General features: G+C 37.9%; 1 protein-coding gene across 2 annotated transcripts in view; it reads right to left on the reverse strand.

Annotated features, from left to right (window-relative positions):
• LOC103482325 (partitioning defective 3 homolog) overlaps window positions 1-18,867 on the reverse strand; it is a 388,210-nt gene that overhangs the window by 337,902 nt on the left and 31,441 nt on the right. For both annotated transcript variants that reach the window (XM_081602034.1, XM_008438421.3), the window contains exon 2: window positions 12,547-12,648. In XM_081602034.1, coding sequence (XP_081458160.1) covers window positions 12,547-12,648 — 102 coding nt within the window. The remainder of the gene's footprint in view (window positions 1-12,546; window positions 12,649-18,867) is intronic.

Consider the following 18,867-nt stretch of genomic DNA (forward strand, 5'->3'; position numbering starts at 1 on the left):
GACAAAAGCTACAGAGGGATACTTGTCATGCAGAGAAGACACTTTGCTTGGTTTGACAAGGAGTTTAGAGTGAGATATGTAAGAGGGAAGTAGGTTTATATTCAAAAGGGGACACATCTGAGAGTTGATTGAAATCTCCTATTTGAGATTGCAGTCTCTTTCTGACTTTGGATAAGTAACTTCTAAGTAGGCAATCATTTTAAAGACAACTGCAGAATGCATCGTTTCCCCGTGAGGCGAGGAGAAGAGTCACCAGATGATAGAGTTCGTCTAAAACTATTCATTGAACTTTTTCACATTATAACCACAAATCTCTAAGAATTTCACTGTGATTTTATGTAACAAAACAAGAAACAGTACACTACAGAAAAGTTGAAGGAAAATGATAAATACAATACATACTATATGAATCAGGGGATTGGTGAACTTAGTGTACCTGTGCTAATTCAATCTCAGGATAAACTCAGCTCTTCTATGAAGACTTCAGAGGTTCTTTGGAGAACATTAGTGATGAAGAATAAAGAACAAACAAAAACATATCAGCGATAGATGGAAAAATAAATGGCATAATTGGCTGTCCACCTCAAATAACAAAGTAGACAATAAGAGTAGAAGGCAAGAGGTCCATGGTAGGTTTTGCAGTACCTGTGGAGATCTACAACCATTACCTATGACTCCAAATATATGGTATTCATTCAAGAGTGGCAAAAAGTAAGTCACTGATGAAAGAAAGCCAAGAAGTATAGTCCAGTTTGCAATGAGCCACATAGGGGTCATAGCAAACATGGGAAAGAAGGTGCTCTTGTCAGATACTTGCTGGTAATTGTGGGGGTTGGAGACCATCATCTAATATCTATTAATATCCAAGAACCCCTCTATAGATGCTCCAAACGATGTATTTTAGTAGTTCAAACAATAAGTATACTATAATAAGCACAATCTTCCTTTTGTCTGCTGGAAGGGGATACAATCAATTGGAAATGCCAGTCAATAATGTGAAGTAGCATTGTGACAAGGTATTTTAGCTTCACAAGCTTTCTTTCCAGTATTTTAGACATGACCTACGTAAAAACCTTCAAACAGGAAAATTTTCTACCTATAATTTGGAGTCACATTACACAAAATTAATTCATGCATAGGTGAATTCTTGAATACTGAACCGCAACTGGCTGGGTGACCACTGTATATGCAAGATTTTATGCATGGTGGAAAACCAATACCCCATACAGTATTCCAGTTGTGAAACATAGTGGTGACATCACATTGCTGTTGGGATAATTCAATACAGCAGGAAATAGAAGCTGGTCAGAGGTAATGAGACAGATACACCTAAATAAGAGAGTGTGCAATGGAATGGTTTATATCAAACCATGCTCACAAGTTAACCTGATCCACTCAATATTCCTATGTAAATCCTTTTCAGAAAATTTGGTAATTCTTGAAAAATTGCTGTTCAGTCACTCGTGCTTGTAGCGTGACCAAGTTCAAGGGTTATACAAATTTTTGCAAGGCATTGTAGCAGAAACAACAAAAATGCAACCCATCCTTTTCAAAGCGGAAACCAGGTCAGTATCTCTTCCCCTGCTTAGCGTCAGTCCTGCGGGTACAGCACTCACCACATGACGAAGAAAACGACTCCTTTGTTATATTACTGCTCTTAAATATACCCCTTGCAGGGGTCTCTGGAAGGCTGGCTGGGTCCCAGAAGGGGGGCCTGTATCTGTCACCTCCGTTTAGGGCCCGTCTCGTAGCAGCTGACCCAAATCAGCCCCCCGAGGCAATGCCGAGCCCCTATACAGGGCTCCACCGCCACAGATAATAGGCTTGTTTGGCAAAGTATCCAGACGCTGGAACCAAAGCAGCCATGACAGCTGTCAACCAGAACCAACATCTTCCTGCATGACACGTGCATAAACACCGTCGTCTGTAATGGGATTTCTCTTTGACAGTGTGAGCATGGGGGGGCCGATGGCTTTTGACTACAAAGGTGTGTTTTAAATCCGTACGTTCCTCTGGCGCTGCCTACCCATGGTTTTTTGGTGAATCGTCTTGGTATTTTCAGTAGAGATTGTGGCAGGCTGATGCCATGTCAGGAGCTATTTGGCATGTGTGCGAAAAACTCTCCCTTTGGGGGGGGAGCTGTCATGAAGGAGAAATCAAAGACACCTACGTGACTTGGTGGATTTCCTCCAAGCTGTTAGACAGGCTTGGTGAGATGACCTCGTTTCAGCAGTTTTACAGGGGGAAAAAACCAAGCAGAGGATGGAGGAGCTGCCTGCTGCTCTGCAATATGGAGTCATAACATTGTTACCCGGGGCCGAAGAAGGAGTATGTCATACTGCATATGCTCTGCAGCTGAAGCTATGGTTTTGTCAACAAGACTGGTCTCATGTTATCCATACTAGTGGCTCAGTGTGTCTGAATCTACTGAAACTGTATATGTAAACACGCTGCCTTGATGCTTTCAATTTAAAACCAGCAGCTGAACTTTGTTCCACATAATCAGCACCTCATCTCCACGTTACACAAAGATCACTCAAATAAATATGCTATATTCAAGCAATGTGGTCCTCCGTGGAAAATAAATGGTTCGCCTGTGCTTTATTCTAAATTTGTACATGTCGGATTACAATGACAGGCAATTTGTTTCATGAGGACTTTATGTGATAGATCAACATGTGCATAATTTTGATTGGAAAGAATGTGATGCATGGTTTTCAATTTGTTTTTACTGCTAAAAATTTACTTTCCCGATTTTGTTACCTCAAAGAAAACTAAGAAAAGCAAACTGCCTTCAGAAACCCTGATATCACAAAACAGAGAACTAAACATACATGGTGTTTTTTTTCTGTTTCTCTCTTTTTATTAGTGTTTTTGAACAAGTTCTATTTACAACTTAACTGAACATTGGCAAACCTAAAACAGCTGCAAACCAAAACAAAGGAGTTGACTAATAAAAAAAAATACACACTTTAAAAAGAAAGGAACAGAAAAACAAACGAGGGGATAAATAAAAACCTCATCGGTACCAGCCAAGAATTCTACCCACATTTGTAATCATACATGGTGTTTAAGGCTTACATTTTTATTAGCAAATAAATCTATTCCTATGTTATGTATAGGTACTGAGCTGACGCAGGAGTAGAAGCCCAATTCCTTTTGCCACCCTCAGCATCTCTCAAAAATAACTGCATAATTAGGTAACACTGCTGTGGATACACAGGTTCTCAGCTTCCATCAATTGATAGACAGGTGGGAGTTGCTTGAAAATGCAAGAATGGGATTGACTTATATTTTTAAGAGTGAAAGAAGTTAAACAATATATTATTATAATAGCTATGTCTCCAAACATGTTTCCAGTACTTTTCCTGTATCTGTGCTGCTTGTCTTTTCAAAAACATTTCTGTTGGTTTTGAGAATTATTTTATTATCTCACTTCTTTGTGGAATGTATTCATCACAACTATTACCTACCAAAGCAAAAGTACTAAGAAGCACTCTTAGAAAATGTATCTGTCATGTGTTTTTTCTGAGCAGAGTCAGAGAAATTGACATTAAAAATCTCTGAATGAATCATAACATACATATACATTATGTATTCTATGTATTGCCCTTAAAACCAATTGCTAAGACAACTCAAAGGCATGAGTAGCATGTTTAGTTTCCACCACCAGAGGGCAGCACCACCAGTGCAAACCCTCATTAATTCAACAGTTTTTTAAACATAATATGACTTGCTGCCACAATAACTAATTACTTAACATGTCTGATAGAAATACCAATAATAGTGGAACTCAAACTAAGATTTTTAGATATCAATTTTTTTTATGATTATGACTTTCTACACTATTTTACACTCTCTGAACAAACTAAATCTATCACAGGTCTATTCAAATCTATGTAACAATCAAAATAAATGGAATTGTGTATGTTGGAAAAACATAAAACTTAATTATTTAATGACATGACTCAAAGTGCCCAATTCTATGATCTACTGATTGGTCATCTATAAACTCATTCAGCTCACTTTAATTGTAATTGAATAAGAAGCATGGAGGCCGATTTGACGTAAATAGAAAAACTTTGTACCTTTTCTTTTTGTTGTTTTCAAAACAGCCTTCCTGTGAGTATCTTTTGTGTCTTTTGTTCTTAAGAATCAGATTTCCAAGTGTCTACATATGCCACACAGCCTGGCACATATATCACTCTGTTCTTGTCTACAAGGCAAACATGTCCCACCGCAACTCTTTGCTAACCCTGATAAGAAAAATTATGACCAAACATATTTTGTTCCCCTGTGTAAAAGCCACATACTTAGGTGTGAACTGAACGCGTCGTGCAGTTTAAGAAGCGATAACAGGAATCAGCCAATCAGACTCTCTCGCTCTCCTTTTCCCTCACTCTTACATGCACACATGCACACACGCACACACACACGATAATTAGTCTCTGATTTCCCTTGGCAGTGTTGTGGTGCCAGGGGGCAGCTGTGGGACCCTGCTTTAGCCTTGGCTAATTTCACTCACTGCTTGATCTCGACCCAGCACAGGTGCCCACTTGGCACCCGAGCGCAGTTTCCATGGCAATGCCAACTTCGGAGGCCAAGAAAATGCCAGTTGTCCAAAAAGCCCAACCACAGGGGCCAGCGATTTGACATTACAAAGACAAAGAAAACAGGACCAATGAAGAAAGCAGTTAGACTTGAACAGATCAATCAGGTTCCATCTTTTTTTTTTTTTTTTGGTTTATTTATCATTAAGCGCTTGTGTCACCTTAGAAATCTGTCTTTTAATATGAAGCACGTAGCATGAATATAATAATACATGCAGGGAAATGTTTAGAAGTGACTGTCACTTAGGTTATCCTGCCTCCTTGTGGTTCCGATGAGTAACTGCAACATCTTTCTGCAGATACACATCCACCAGTGCACCTGCTATTTGCTACATCCAGACAGTTGCATACCAAGGCATACTAAAGCATTGGAGGGGTGTTGCTTTTTTTAAAGCAAGCTCAAATTAAATTTGAATATCTAAAGATCTAAAGTTTCTCTTGAGGATTGCCCTGAAAAGTGTTTTCCTAATGAAGTATTAGAAGTACATCTAGGGTTTGTATTTTTGCAAGTATTATACATTTTCTGTTCCTTAATGACATTCTCTGCGATGCAGCATGCAGTCTACCTTCTCATATGATTATACAAAAGAGATTTGTTAGCAGTTGTAAGAGAAGTTTGTTCTCTGCAGCATCGACAACACCGAGGAGTACAATAACAATATGATTGCTGGTGTTATTTCTCATTTTGCATGCAACAACCATTTGATTTTACTTTCATTTACCCTAATTGGCCATATTACAGGCATTTTGTCGCTTTTATGGTCCTATTTGCACAGACCCGCATTGTAAATGTCTTACTCAAGGCTATCCTCTCACAATTTAATGGTGACGCTGCCATCTGCTGCATGCTTCATTAGTTTGAATCAAAGCTGCAAGGTGATCATTAGGAATTATTCCGGAATTACATTTTTATAGGTGTGCCTTGTCTTCTTTCATCTTTAATACTAGACTGCTGTGCTGTTATTTTTTTCTTATTTCAATGGATTCAGAGTTATGTTGTAGAGGAAAAAAGGCATTTTAAGGACTGGTGGCGTACCCAGTGATGGACTGTTCAGTGTGTACCTCATCTGGATGGAACCAAAATAACCAAGTTTGAGAATGACGACCATCAAAACGTCAAAGAGTCTATTCATACATGATTTACCAATGTGCTTACTTTTAAATAAAATTCATGAACCAGTACTTAAAGGGGTGGTATTATTCATTTTCAAAGCACATAGTGACATTTTATAGCACAATCAAGTAGCTGTTAACTTCAATTATTAAAATTCTACATATGTCAAATACTGTATGACTTAAAAGAAATGTAATGCTTAAAAATATCCTTTAAGAAACTCCCACTCTTTCCGAAACTCTGCCTTCAGGAAGTCACCACAATATGGCTCCTCTATTAACCCTTTAACAACATTTTTACCAGCGTTAAATGTTAAGAATTAAGAACTAAGACAACACTCCAGGCATGTTTTTATGAGGAAACAACATTATAACATGACGTAACAATCAAAAAGAGTCAATTTTATATAATACTGCTCCCTTAAGACATCTTTGACATGTCAAACAAATGATTCTAACCAAACAGCTTATTAAAGACCGTTCAGTGAAAACACTGGCAGATCCTTTCAGCCCTTCGAGTTGGGCCTCCAAATGTCATGTCATAGCTGAAAACACACAGACGTATGACAATGACTTCTGCATTCAATTGCTGCAAGATTTTGCTGGTATGTTTAAAGTTTCGACGTTGCAGTTACAGTCGGCACGAAATTTCACACGAAGTAAAAGCAATCTTTCATGAAAGTCTGTCTCTCACAGGGAAGTTCCTTCAAAAATGCATCTGAGGCAGTGAGAGTTGACACCTTGTGCTAATTGTGGCGTTCCGCAATCTATTCTTAGTTTGTTTTGAAGTGTGGAGTAGAATAATTGGAGCGGTTACAGCTGAGTAATGCGGCAATGAACTGGTGTAACGAGCATGGTATGTGGTACGCAGTAAATAATTAGTTACAATATATTCAGAACAGAGGTCATTTACCTTGTATGCCTGTGACTCTAAAGTTCACAGACAGTGGGTCATCACTACCGTTCATAAATTATGAAATGTCAACAGCAAGCTGTGTGTGACGGGCTTTTATGCCATGGACTAAGCATTGGTCTGTCAAGAGATTCTCCCAGCTGATCTATAGATTAATGCAGCTTCTCCACGTTTTATCATGGATCTCAAAGCTTCTCTGACCAAGCCTGATTTTTGGCCTCTTCTGTCCTACCCAACATGTTTTCTTGCATGGTTATCCTTTATAGAGCTCTGTCCATCTTTCCCATGAATTCTGACATGGATCCCATCTCTGCCACAAAACCTATGGGTTTTAATAAGGATAAAAATATCACGGTATTGGCATTTAGTCGATATCTATAATCGATTAGTTTTTTGTTTTTAATATTGCCACACAAGTGACGTGACATTTGCTCTTTTAGCCACAATTTCTTGAAGTCACACACTTTCTATTGAAATTGATCATGTGTCTATTGCAAAATGCGAAAGTTACATTGGTATGGCTAGTATTGCAAGGGGGTTCAAAGTCTAGGTAAAGCTAAATCAAACTGCCTTATAGCATGCAACGAGAGATTTAGTTTTATATGTCTTTACTGATACATTGAAGTTAATACTTTTTGACACAATCAGCATGACAACAAGCAGCTTTTAAAGGATTTGTTAGAGCTGAAAAAGAATCAATAGTACACAAGAGTTTCTAGAGGATAACTAACATGTTTTTCTGGAACCTATTCAACAAAATGCATCCCAACACACCCAAAACAAAATGAACCCCAACCTTTTTATGTCAGCTGGTGGCAGTGCTGGACCACAAAAGTAGAGAAGGAAATAACCAAAATATCTGCACCAAAATTCAATGGAAAGATGAGATGTAACGTCTCATCTCTTCTTGTCAAAGCAGAAGGAGGTTGCTTAGTAAATAAATAAACAGTGAATTTTAACATTGGAAATCTAAGCTAATACCTGACATTTTGTTATTTTGACAGCCTTAGAACCACTGGAACAAACCTTGGAAACAGTAGCGAGGTCAGGTGTGTAACAAAAACAAAACCTACCCAACTGTGGCAAAACAGTCCTAATTTATTGGTCATGTGAAATGGAAGTTAGATCATCAGTGTGACAATCTGTGGAGCAGAAACCGACAGGTTGCAGCTTGCAGCAGCTCAGCAAGCGCATATGAATCACTTCTCATAGTAGAACTTCTGAACATGAGCCAAGCAACACACACTGACACCCACACACACATCACCAGTTCAGATGAATATTCCTGAACTAATCACGGCACAAGCGACACCGATGTCATTGTTTTACACTCACTTCATGCCGAATTAAATAGCGTCAGCTTGCATGTTTTACTAAAATGTGGAAAGGAATTGGTGTTAACGATGAAGCTACTTCGTAGCGTAATTTCCTGGAAAAATCTACAAAAGCTTATGGCTGCCTCCTGTGGAACAACCCACCATCATTGGTTTTTCTATTTGCTTTGCAAGTCAAGTAATGCTGTAATGGCATATTAAGGCCAATGTAAATAGAAAAAAGAGGAGTAAATCTCCCCCCCCAAAAAAAACTTCCAGAAACAAAAGCACATTTTTTAGCTTGAAAAGTTGAACATTTGCAAACTCAGCAACTTTTAGATCAGTTTCAAAGTTTCTAGAAAAAAAAAAGTCAGAATCTTCTGAAAGTTTCTGAAATTAATCCAAAAAACATTTGGCAGAACATTTGATGCTACTCTTTTTTTTCTATCTACAAAGATAGAACAATATGTTGTTGTGACATCATCTAGTTCTTTTGGGTAAGTCTGTGTTTTTTCTGTCCCTCAGAGGTGTTCACTTGCATTGTGCACCTTGGAACCATATATGAGAACATTTTGAGGATTTTTTTTTTTTTTTTTTTTTGTGCTTGGCAGCAATAAAACACATGGGAGTGTTTAGTGAAAACTACAAGAGCAGCCTGAAATTGCCAGTTTTTACTATCAAAGATCCTTAGTGATCATTTCTTGCCAAGCTTTCATAAAAGCTTCTGTATAACCCACTACTTCCATCAAAAATAATTGCCAGGCAGATTTAAAACGAACCCAGGCCTACCAGTTAACCCCGCCGTGCAGTACGACATGTATCACTGCCATAATCTCACTAAATACTAGAGGAATTATGAATGCAAGGAGGGGAGGAAAATCATCCCATCTGTCTCTGTTAGCTGTAGGGGAGAAAAAGGTTGTTCAGAAGAACTACAACAGGAAGACTTCAAAATGTGCCACAACTATTTATGGTGACACAATAACAAAGATATTTATTCTTTTCAAGAATCATCCAGGTGGAAAAATTCAAACACAAACAAAGTGTTAACTTTTAAAGCTCTGAAGAGGAACAGCAATTTTCCTGACACGTCCATTATGGGATGAGGATCATTGGAACTCAAACATGTAACTCAAATATATTCACTTATTCACAAAAATTCACTAAAGCGTTTACTGATAGATTTCCTGTTTGTTGATGTCATCAACCAGAAGAGACACAGGTTGATGACATTAGAACAAGATTTCCCCCCACCCCAAGTAGAGATTTTAAAACAGATACAGATGTGTTTCCAATGTCAGTGTACATTTGCTAGTGAAATACATCACACAGCAATGATGTCTTGCCTGTCATCATTTATACTAAAGCAACACTGAAGTCATATCCTTCTAAATTAAATTTAAATTAAATTTAAAAAGTGCAACTCATCTTTTAAATAGCAAGAATGTTATTCAGTGTTAAATTTATCCCACTTGGCTGCACAGATCCAGCACACAGATTTTAAAAATGGGAACAATTCTTTATTTCTCCGGGTGCTCCGGCTTCCTCCCACAGTCCAAAAACATGACTGTCAGGTTAACAAGTCTCTCTAAATTGCCCCTAGGTGTGACTGTGTGTGCATGGTTGTTTGTCCTGTGTGTCTCTGTGTTGCCCTGCAATAGACTGGCGACCTGTCCAGGGTGTACCTTGCCTCTCACCCGGAACGTTAGCTGGAGATGGGCACCAGCAACCCTCCCGACCCCACTAAGGGACAAAGGTGTCAAGAAATGGATGGATGGATGGAAGAATTCTTCAGTGTAAACTACTGCTTATTTACTTTAGATAAGATCAGCAATCTTTTTCTGACTCCATATACATATGTTACATATATTACCCCACACGACAAGTAGCCTGAAGCAGTGATACTTGCATGAACAGGAAGACGGCTGTTGTTCGTTACAGAAACTTAACAGCTTGACTTTGTTCTTGCTTGTCAAGAGTTTCGACAGCAAAAAAAAAACAGGAAAGGAGGTAGAGGCTAATGGAAATAACTGGACAGACTGGCTTTACCTCTACAACTGTACACACACAAAGAAGCAAACACCCACAGAGTGAGATAAACTCCCCACACAGGTGTGCGTGCACACACACACACACACACACATATATATACTCTACCTGAACAAAGCTGGCTGACCCAGATCTGCCCCAGCTGAACTCTGCACTCTGTTAAACTACAACTACCAATATGTAGGAAGTCTTTCGTATCAATTGTCACTATTTACTTTTTAAGAAAGGCTTGTGCAGCCAAGTATTTAGGAAATGAATAGAACAAAATAAGAAAAAAAAGAGAGAAACATTTATTATCCATTTTCTGAGAAAATGGAGTGTAATGAGCTTACACGGCCACTAGAGGGAGTACATACAGCATAAGAGTAAACTGATGAAATTTAAAAATAAAAAATGAAGTATCCATGACTCCATGATTTTTAATCTTTTTTTCTTCTTTTTAATGAAATTACCAAATTTATTCTAAATCTCTTCTCTTTCCATAATCAGTCATCTGGTTTCCAATGGTTACAGATGACAGGCCACAAGAGACAGAGAAAGCTGCTGAGATTAGAAGGAAAAGGGGAGAAAGGTGTGTATGTGGCAGCAGGTGCAAAACAGCTGCTATCCTCCTTGATCCAATCTAATGTGTAACCATGGCAGCCACCGGTTATTATCAGGTGAGTAGGGACGCATGCATAAATGGGTTTTTGTCTAGCTCAGGAAAAAACAAATGCTCCTTTAGACCTAAGAGCATCTGTAAAGTTAGTCACATAGATTAACTGTTCAATTAAAAAGAATATGAATGTTTAAATTTCAGATCTTGCAAATATTTGAATCTAATGCCACTCTATTGATTTTTTTAGGCTAAATGTTGAAATCCTGCCTTTAAGACACTTAAGTAAGTAGTGTCTTACTACTATGCACTTAAGTAAATAGTGGATATATTTTGCACTACTTAAGTGCAAAAATATATTAACTAATAATAATAGCACTTCAAAAGTATAGGTAGATATGTACAAAGAAATTAGCTGGTGACTAGAGTTGGTTGATTTTCTGTTTAGTGAATGTACTGCCATCACACTGATAATTCAACTCTGCAATGACAAGATCATGACAAGAAGTGAAATAATAAATCGGCCCTGATTTCCTTCATTTTAAGAGACTGGTGGTCTCCCAAAATCCATATTCATTATCCACAGATAACCAATTTTATCTAATCCACCTCCACAAAGGTAAGCCGTGAGAGACCCGCCCACCATGTCACATCTACACATGCCCGCTCAACCCACTGTTATCAACTTAGCAACTTTGTTGCTATATTTAGTGACTTTTCAGACAAAAGAAAATTGGTATCAGCCAAAAATTGTGATCAGAAAGTTAGGTTTTTTAAAAATCAATTCATGACCAGAAAACTCCAATCAGTGTGCGGCTAGTCATTACTCCATGAAGAGGAAATCAAGTTAGCCAGTTAGTATCACTGAGGTATCGGGTGAAAGAGCAAGAGTTTTGGTTGATAACAGGAAGGTTGAACAGAGTAAATCACAGTAGTTCTGTTTGGTCCCTTTAAGTTTTAAAAGGGGCAGGGTGTAATGTCCATGCACATAGTGACATTTTATAGCATAGTTAGGTTAAGAATGTTTACTTCCTGATTTAATGCCTTAAAATTGTGCCTCTGTTTCTTTAAAAATTCCTGCTCTTTCTGAAACCCCGCTTTCAGGAAGTCATCATGACATGACTCCTATTAACTAACAACGTTTTTACCAGCATTACTCTGAGAAGTAGTTTTTATAATGAGCTCAACAGAAGCAGAGTTCCACAAGGTGCTGGCTAATTGCTGCTGGCTAGTCTAAAGGAGCTGAGTGAGGTGAAGGTGGTGCTAGGTCCACCCATCTGAATGGTTGCCACGAGAGATCAAAGTTGATTTTACATTATACTTTAAAGCTTTAGAAAACTAATAGACATGATGACCAAATTAAACAGCATCTTATCTAAACAAATAAAGTCAGGTTTGCAAGTTACCCATGAATAACTTCAAATTTGGGAATAGCTCACCAGCTGGCCCAACATTAAAGCCAAACAGTGACTAAGGTGTACCACTGCTCCCATGGGAAGAATCCAGTGGCATTGTGGGTAACGGACCAGACAGGGCAAAGAAAGAGTGAGTACTGTGATCATCATATGATCCTGACACCATGTTTCTACCACATACCAGTAAATGAATCACACAAACAAAGCAAATTAGGGCCTTAAAGTTACATGGCATCATTAAACCTTCCACTAGTGGGAAGCTCCAAACAGGTTGAAATAATTAAATCAAGGAAATGATTGTGTTCAGAAGTTCTGTGCTGTTTAATGGGGACGAGATCTGATCAAAAACACATGACACTGCAGACTTAGTAAAGCAAGCATTTCAGTTTGCGTGGCAAGTTCAAATATGATTTGAAGGAAATGTGACTGACAAATTAGAAAAGAGACAGAAGCTGATTGAAGTTTAAAAAGAAATGAAATATCAATGTTGCAATGCAAATAAATACTTATTTGCATAGTAAAATATAACTTGACTTACCCTATCCTTGTCATCTACCACGTCACACAGCATGTCATCAAGGTCCAAAATGCCTCCATCGCCATGCTCCAGTCTGTGGACCTGAACCCAGTAGCTGGGGTCCTGGGAAAAAAAAAAAACAGATAGTTCATAAGCCCTGTAATGAGATTTGCTTCATTTGAACCATATAGACGCAGGATTTGCTGCGTTATGCGAGTTAAGCCATGAAACACTGCGCGGCCAAGTGAATTACCAGCTTGTGTCTTCTTAGGAATCAGCTGGTCTGATCATCATGGGGTTTATATTATGATCCGGTTCGCTGGCGCACATATAGGATGTGACATGGTTAGGGATTGAAACTGTGGAGCGTGGTCTTTCCCTAAACAAGTGGTCTAGACCTTTCTTTTTGGGACAATCTATGTTATGTCATTAAGGGCTGTTCTTATTTATATATTTGAATGAATAAAAATAAATAAGTCTTCATTCTTCTATGCGGAAGTAAAAATAGCTGTCATATCCTGTTTTGTATCAGCTGTATGGAAATGGTTCAGGCATGAATAACGCTGAGCTGAAACTTCAGTGATACCTGATAAAGTCAGTCTACGTTCATGGCCCAGCTTTACTCTTTATGGCAATTTGCAATGTTGTTCATCCAGATATATTTAAAATCTCAATTCCAAAGTGCTTTTCTTATAATACATACAAACTCACTAAAGGCATAACCATTTATAATGTAAACAGGTCAATTCTAAACTTTAAAAAGGCTTCATCATGCTCTCAGTCTCATTTTATTCAATAAGACATGTTATATGACAAAATGTCGATTCAACTACCCCTCAAAACACCTTCATCTGCAGCTAAAAACTGAAACATTCATTTAAAATGTACAATTTTCAAATTGGTTGATGGCTAATCATGTATGCCACAGGATGACAGACAAAAAGTTCTTATTAAAATTAGGAGTGCACCGATTGCAATTTTCTGAAATCTTTTGGTCAATGCCGATTTTTTTTTGTTTGCTAAGTTGGCAACAGTGGGGCTGACTACTGTTAGCGCAGGTGCAGCTGTGACCTGGTGAGTGGTTCCGTCAGTCAAACTTCTCTTACAACAAAGCAACAGGGGACAGTAGCTGATTTTCAGGCATTTGCAAAGGTAGATAAGGTCACTGGATAAGACTGGTTTCTCATGCAACTATCATCCAATCTCCTAAAATTAAGGAAATCAATCCACCCCTAGTTACAATGTCAAGCTTTTACATCTAAATTGAACAATTACGCAAAGTAGAAGACAGGTTCTGTTGGAATGTAATCTGTGGTCTAGTGTTAGCCACCTGTGATTTGTGGTTGATATGCATTTTGAAACACTGCTAATGATCCAATATTTTCACCTTCCTAAAGTAATGGTACAAAATACTCCCTTGACAAAAAATGACTTGGGCTATTATTTTAGGAAAGTGACAAGGTATTAAAAACACACGAAGAACTGATGAGGATTTAAAACAATTCAATTCACCACTAACCACTATTATCTATGTGATAAATTAGGAAGGAGCAAGTCTGAGTCATTGTCTGTCACTGAATGAAAGAAAACATATTTAACATCTTCAAGAAAAATGTTTTGTACGATTTGTCACATAATATATGACCTTATCGGTTTATAAACAAAAATAAAGTAATTCTTTTATAGTGGAGTATAGTAGCTCCTTATAAATGGGGAAAATTTTATCTCTGATATCAATAACAGTTATGATAGACTGCTGAGATTTGGTGGGTATTACACAAAAAAGCACAAAAACGTAAAAAAAATAAATAAATAAAATTGGCGAAGTACAGCAAAGTTGCTTTGTTTTTTTCTTCTTCAGAGTTTACAGACTCTCTCCCATCTTTTATGGAACATGCTGGATTTGAAAATGTTGGCAGACATTCGGAATCTCAGAGTCAGGCTAATATGGGAGGCAAAAGATAGCTTAAATTGTCAACTCAGTCATCAATTTGTCTTTTGATGAAATATTAGTAAAATCTCGTTTCACAAAGGCTCCTCACTCACAAGGTGTTATATCGTCTCTGTTGAGTTTATTTAATAAGTGATCAAGCATGAAGCCTTGGGAAGAAAAAACATTTTAATGCCATTCTTCCTAAAGAAAAATGGGATTTTGCCAAAAACCTATAGGATACCCTCTACTTCTACTTACTCTAGCCCCTAAGACACAACATAACAGAGAAAATAGTAAGTTCAGTGACTTTCTAAAGTAAATTTGGAAACAGGCATGTCTTTCATCTCTTTTTTTGGGATCCTTCATTTTCAATACTTCTCTCTCATCCAAAGGCATTTTGGTTAAATGCCTTCGTGTTGTACTGAATTGTGGTTCACCAGGGATAATGGTCCAAATTGAGAGGGAAACAATCGTGTGGTATCTTTTCTTTCCTTTTGAGATCATTAAAAGAGAAAAAAAAACAACTGAAGTTAATTCTAAAAGACAAAGAAAAATCTGGCAGATTTTATCTAAATCAAAAGGGAAGAAAAGCTAAAAGTTACCATACAGAGTACGCATAACACACATCTTACTCTCCAGTCGAAAGAAAATATTCTCTCTCTGTGTTCCAGATTTAAACGTAATGAAATATACTTTGTGTTTTGAAGGAGTCCAATCAGGAAGACTAAATTCAAAAAACTACTTCTGTGATGCAGCCTGATAAAAGTTGACCAAAACCCAGAAGAGACAAAAACAGCTGAAATCCAACCTCTGGAAGTTATTACAAGCCACAAAGTGACCCTCGGTATTCAAAAAAGATGTGTTCAAATGCTGACTAAGTCTGTCTGCTTGGTAAAATCTTGATCCAAACATGTTCCACAGATGGATTACAAGGAACAAATATTCTGGGGGAAGCTCAACCACACAAATTAATCTCAGCATTACACTTGGGATGGATGGAAGGGGGGAGGGAAACAACTTTCATATGCTCTATTTAGGTTGGACTTGTGAAGACATAACTTGGAACATTTTATCTGCGGTGCTTTGCTTCATGCAAACGGAAAACAGCTCTCTAATGTATTGTGGTTGTGTTTTATATTGCCATCCTTTTGGCTCACACGCACGTGATGATGACACACAAATACAGTACCTTGCGAAATTACCCTCTGAACTTCACATTCTGTGATGTTATAACATCAAGTTATGGGTGATTTTCAAGAGAAAAGGAGGAAGTTCCACTGTTTAATGTAAAAAATAAATAAATAAATAAATAAAGAGGGGGAGGGGGGACACAATCAAGTAACTATTTTAACTTCAATTGTTTTACCAGCGTTGCACTGAGAAGAAGCTCATATGAGCTCAGCAGATGCAGAGTTCCACCAGGTGTCTGCTAATTGCTTCTGGCTAGTCTGAAGGAGCTAATCTGTGAGGTGGAGGATTGGAAGCTTGGAAACTGCATCTCCGAGGAGGAGCTTTGTCCTCGAAGGCGGAGCTAGGTTCACCCAGGCGTTTTGCACAGCTGAATGGATGAACAGGAGTTTACAGGATTTCTTAAATATGCATGAAAATATAAATAAAATCAAGGCAACACTCCAGGCATGTTTTTGATGAGGGAATAATCTTAAAACATTATTTAACACCAAAGCTATCCCTTTAATTTTCTACTCAACTTGTCAAAGGAGCTTCCTCTACATGTGTAATTTTTGTCCAGTATGACTGTGAGAATCTGGATTTTGCTTAACGCAATCAGAGCAAAGACGGATGAATGTGATGCCACATTCTTCAGATTATTCTGTTCAACTTCATAACTCTATGGTAGTTTGTACATCGAGGCCTGTTGTTGACAAAGATGGGAAAAGTTTAAGGGTCATAAACATTTTTACAAGACACTTTACCAGTGGTGGGAAGTATTTAAGTACAATTTTCGTGTATCTGTACTTTACTTAAGTAGATTTAATAATGGATACTTTCTACTTTTACTCCACTACATTTTACAGTAAGTATCTATACTTTCTACTTCACTACATTTCTACAAAAGTGTCGTGTTACTCGTTACATCCAAGTCATGTTGCACTTTTTGTCCATTAAAATGTGATGTTCAGGGACCTAAGGTGGCGCCATAAAATCCGAGCAATAACGTGACTTACGTGTCTGTTGTCACCCATCGCCTCCCCCTTTACTCGCACGCGGAGCTCCAAGACATGCGCAGTGGTTTCCTCTGAGTGGGAGAAGATGTCTGTCTGATAGTCAGTAATATAATAGCACTGCATAAATCAGAAGATATGGCGACATGTAAAATCAGCAGCGCTTCGCTTTCACAGAAGGTGGGGACTTCATTCAACTTTTAGCGTCACTTCGAAGGAAAGCTTAAAGAAAGGTAAGATCTGTGGACGTGATGCTAGCAAAGTTAGCTCTGCTGACTGAGACACACATGTTGCATCCGCGATGAAAAAAAGTTGTCACTCATGCGCTGAATTATTGTGTGGAGGTGTTAACTGAGGTGTCGTAAATATGGGACAACGCTGTGACCAAAGTCTGCATTGATTTAACATTCAGGAACGATCCGATTCTTCTGGACGGATCTTTACTGATTAAATTTATTTCAGCTCGAAGTATTAAATATCTAGGTGTTGTATGGGAATGTGGATCTTTCAGATCAATTTGAGAAGCAATTTTGATACGTAAAATGTATTTTTTTTGTGTCACGTAGCACGTCTTGGGTGTTGGTCTTGACTTGGTCTTGGGTAGGTGGTCTTGACTACAACTCTGCTACGTGGCTCCTCGGTTGCATGTCCTCCCCCACCCACCTTCTTTCCATCCCCTTTCTGTTGGATTTCTTTAAAAATAAATGCCACTAGTGGCAAAAAAAATTTACCACTATGTTAGGACAGGAGACAAGATTTTTCCATCCCTGAAATTGTAATGCATAGAATCACATATCTAAGTCCAAACTATGTTACAGAGAGTAAACATAATAAAAACATTCTTTATCTGTGGCAATCTTCATTAAAATGGCACATTTCTAATGTATTAAAATTAAATAAAATCGGTTCACTTAATGATATTGTATTAGAGATTAGGTAATGCATTCAGCAAGTACTTTTACTTTTAATACTTAAGTATTTTTAATAGTCAGTACGTTTTTACTTTTAAGTACAAATGTTAATGTGGTAGTTTTACTTTTACTTGAGTACATTTTTGTCTTTGTATTTGTACTTTTACTTAAGTACATTTTTTGAGTACTTCTTTCTTCTTTCTCCACCACTGGACTTTACACAAAACATGTTGGCAAGCTTAAAAAATGTGCATTAGGACATTTACAGTTGGAAAAATTATAAACAATAATATCCGTATTGGTTACTTCCCAAAGGAAATAATCATTGACTTAAATTATGACAACTAATGCCTCCTACAGTCATGTTTGTAAGGAAGAAGTGCTGAAGTGTACTTAAGCATACAGTTTTTTTGCATACAGTCTTCCATCTGACAGGGCCTAAGCAAATGGTGAACTGGAAACCAGTACAAATGTAAAGAGGAGAAACTGAAAAGAGGGAGATGATTATTTTAACAAAGGGAGCTTTATGATGCAGCCATTTCTATTACTGCAGCATAGAGTAACAGCTGGTATAGGGAGGACAGCACTGAGCTGATAAAGACTTAGCAAACATAAGAGTTAACCTCAAACTGTTACCACATCACTGCAGGAAAAAAAACAAAACAAAAAAAAAAAAACAGTCCGTTATATTACAGAGTGGAGACATCAGAACTGACATCAGGACTCTTTACACATGCACTTATGTTTTCCTCAGAGTGTGATTTATTGCAGTGTAACGTCAAGTTCCATTTGACATCACTGGAAGTCTGCACACAGAGAACACCACTCTCTTCTAAGGGTCGGTGTGGCGACAGAGGATCTCTCTGACCTGTGGGGTGTTAGCTGGATGGAAACTGCCCCAGTGTCAGATAACCATAGAACTGTAATCATGAAATATAATTCTATAAACACACCATCTATGCTCTGGCAGTTTTGGAAACAAGAATTGGCACTTTCACTCCTGAGGTTGCATGTGGACAGAATCTGCTTTAGCAAACATTGTACTTTATCTCCCATTTTGGCAAAATTTTTACTTATAAAATCTATTAAAAAGCACTGTAAGTCTGTCATTGTTTGAAAGGCAAGCTTGGATGCAATTTTTTGTCACTTGAAATGTAATCCATTTATGAATTTTTATTGTTACCAATGCCCAAAATCAACATAGAGGAGTTGCAATGTGACCCTGTTGGAGGGGAAAAAACTGCTAGCGAATGACTGCCATGACCTTAGCTGTCAAGTTGTCAACATAACGCGCTACATCTTAAGTGTATGCATA

This window comes from Poecilia reticulata, chromosome 20, assembly GCF_904066995.2.
Source record: "Poecilia reticulata chromosome 20, P_reticulata-male-v2, whole genome shotgun sequence".
NCBI lineage: Eukaryota > Metazoa > Chordata > Actinopteri > Cyprinodontiformes > Poeciliidae > Poecilia > Poecilia reticulata.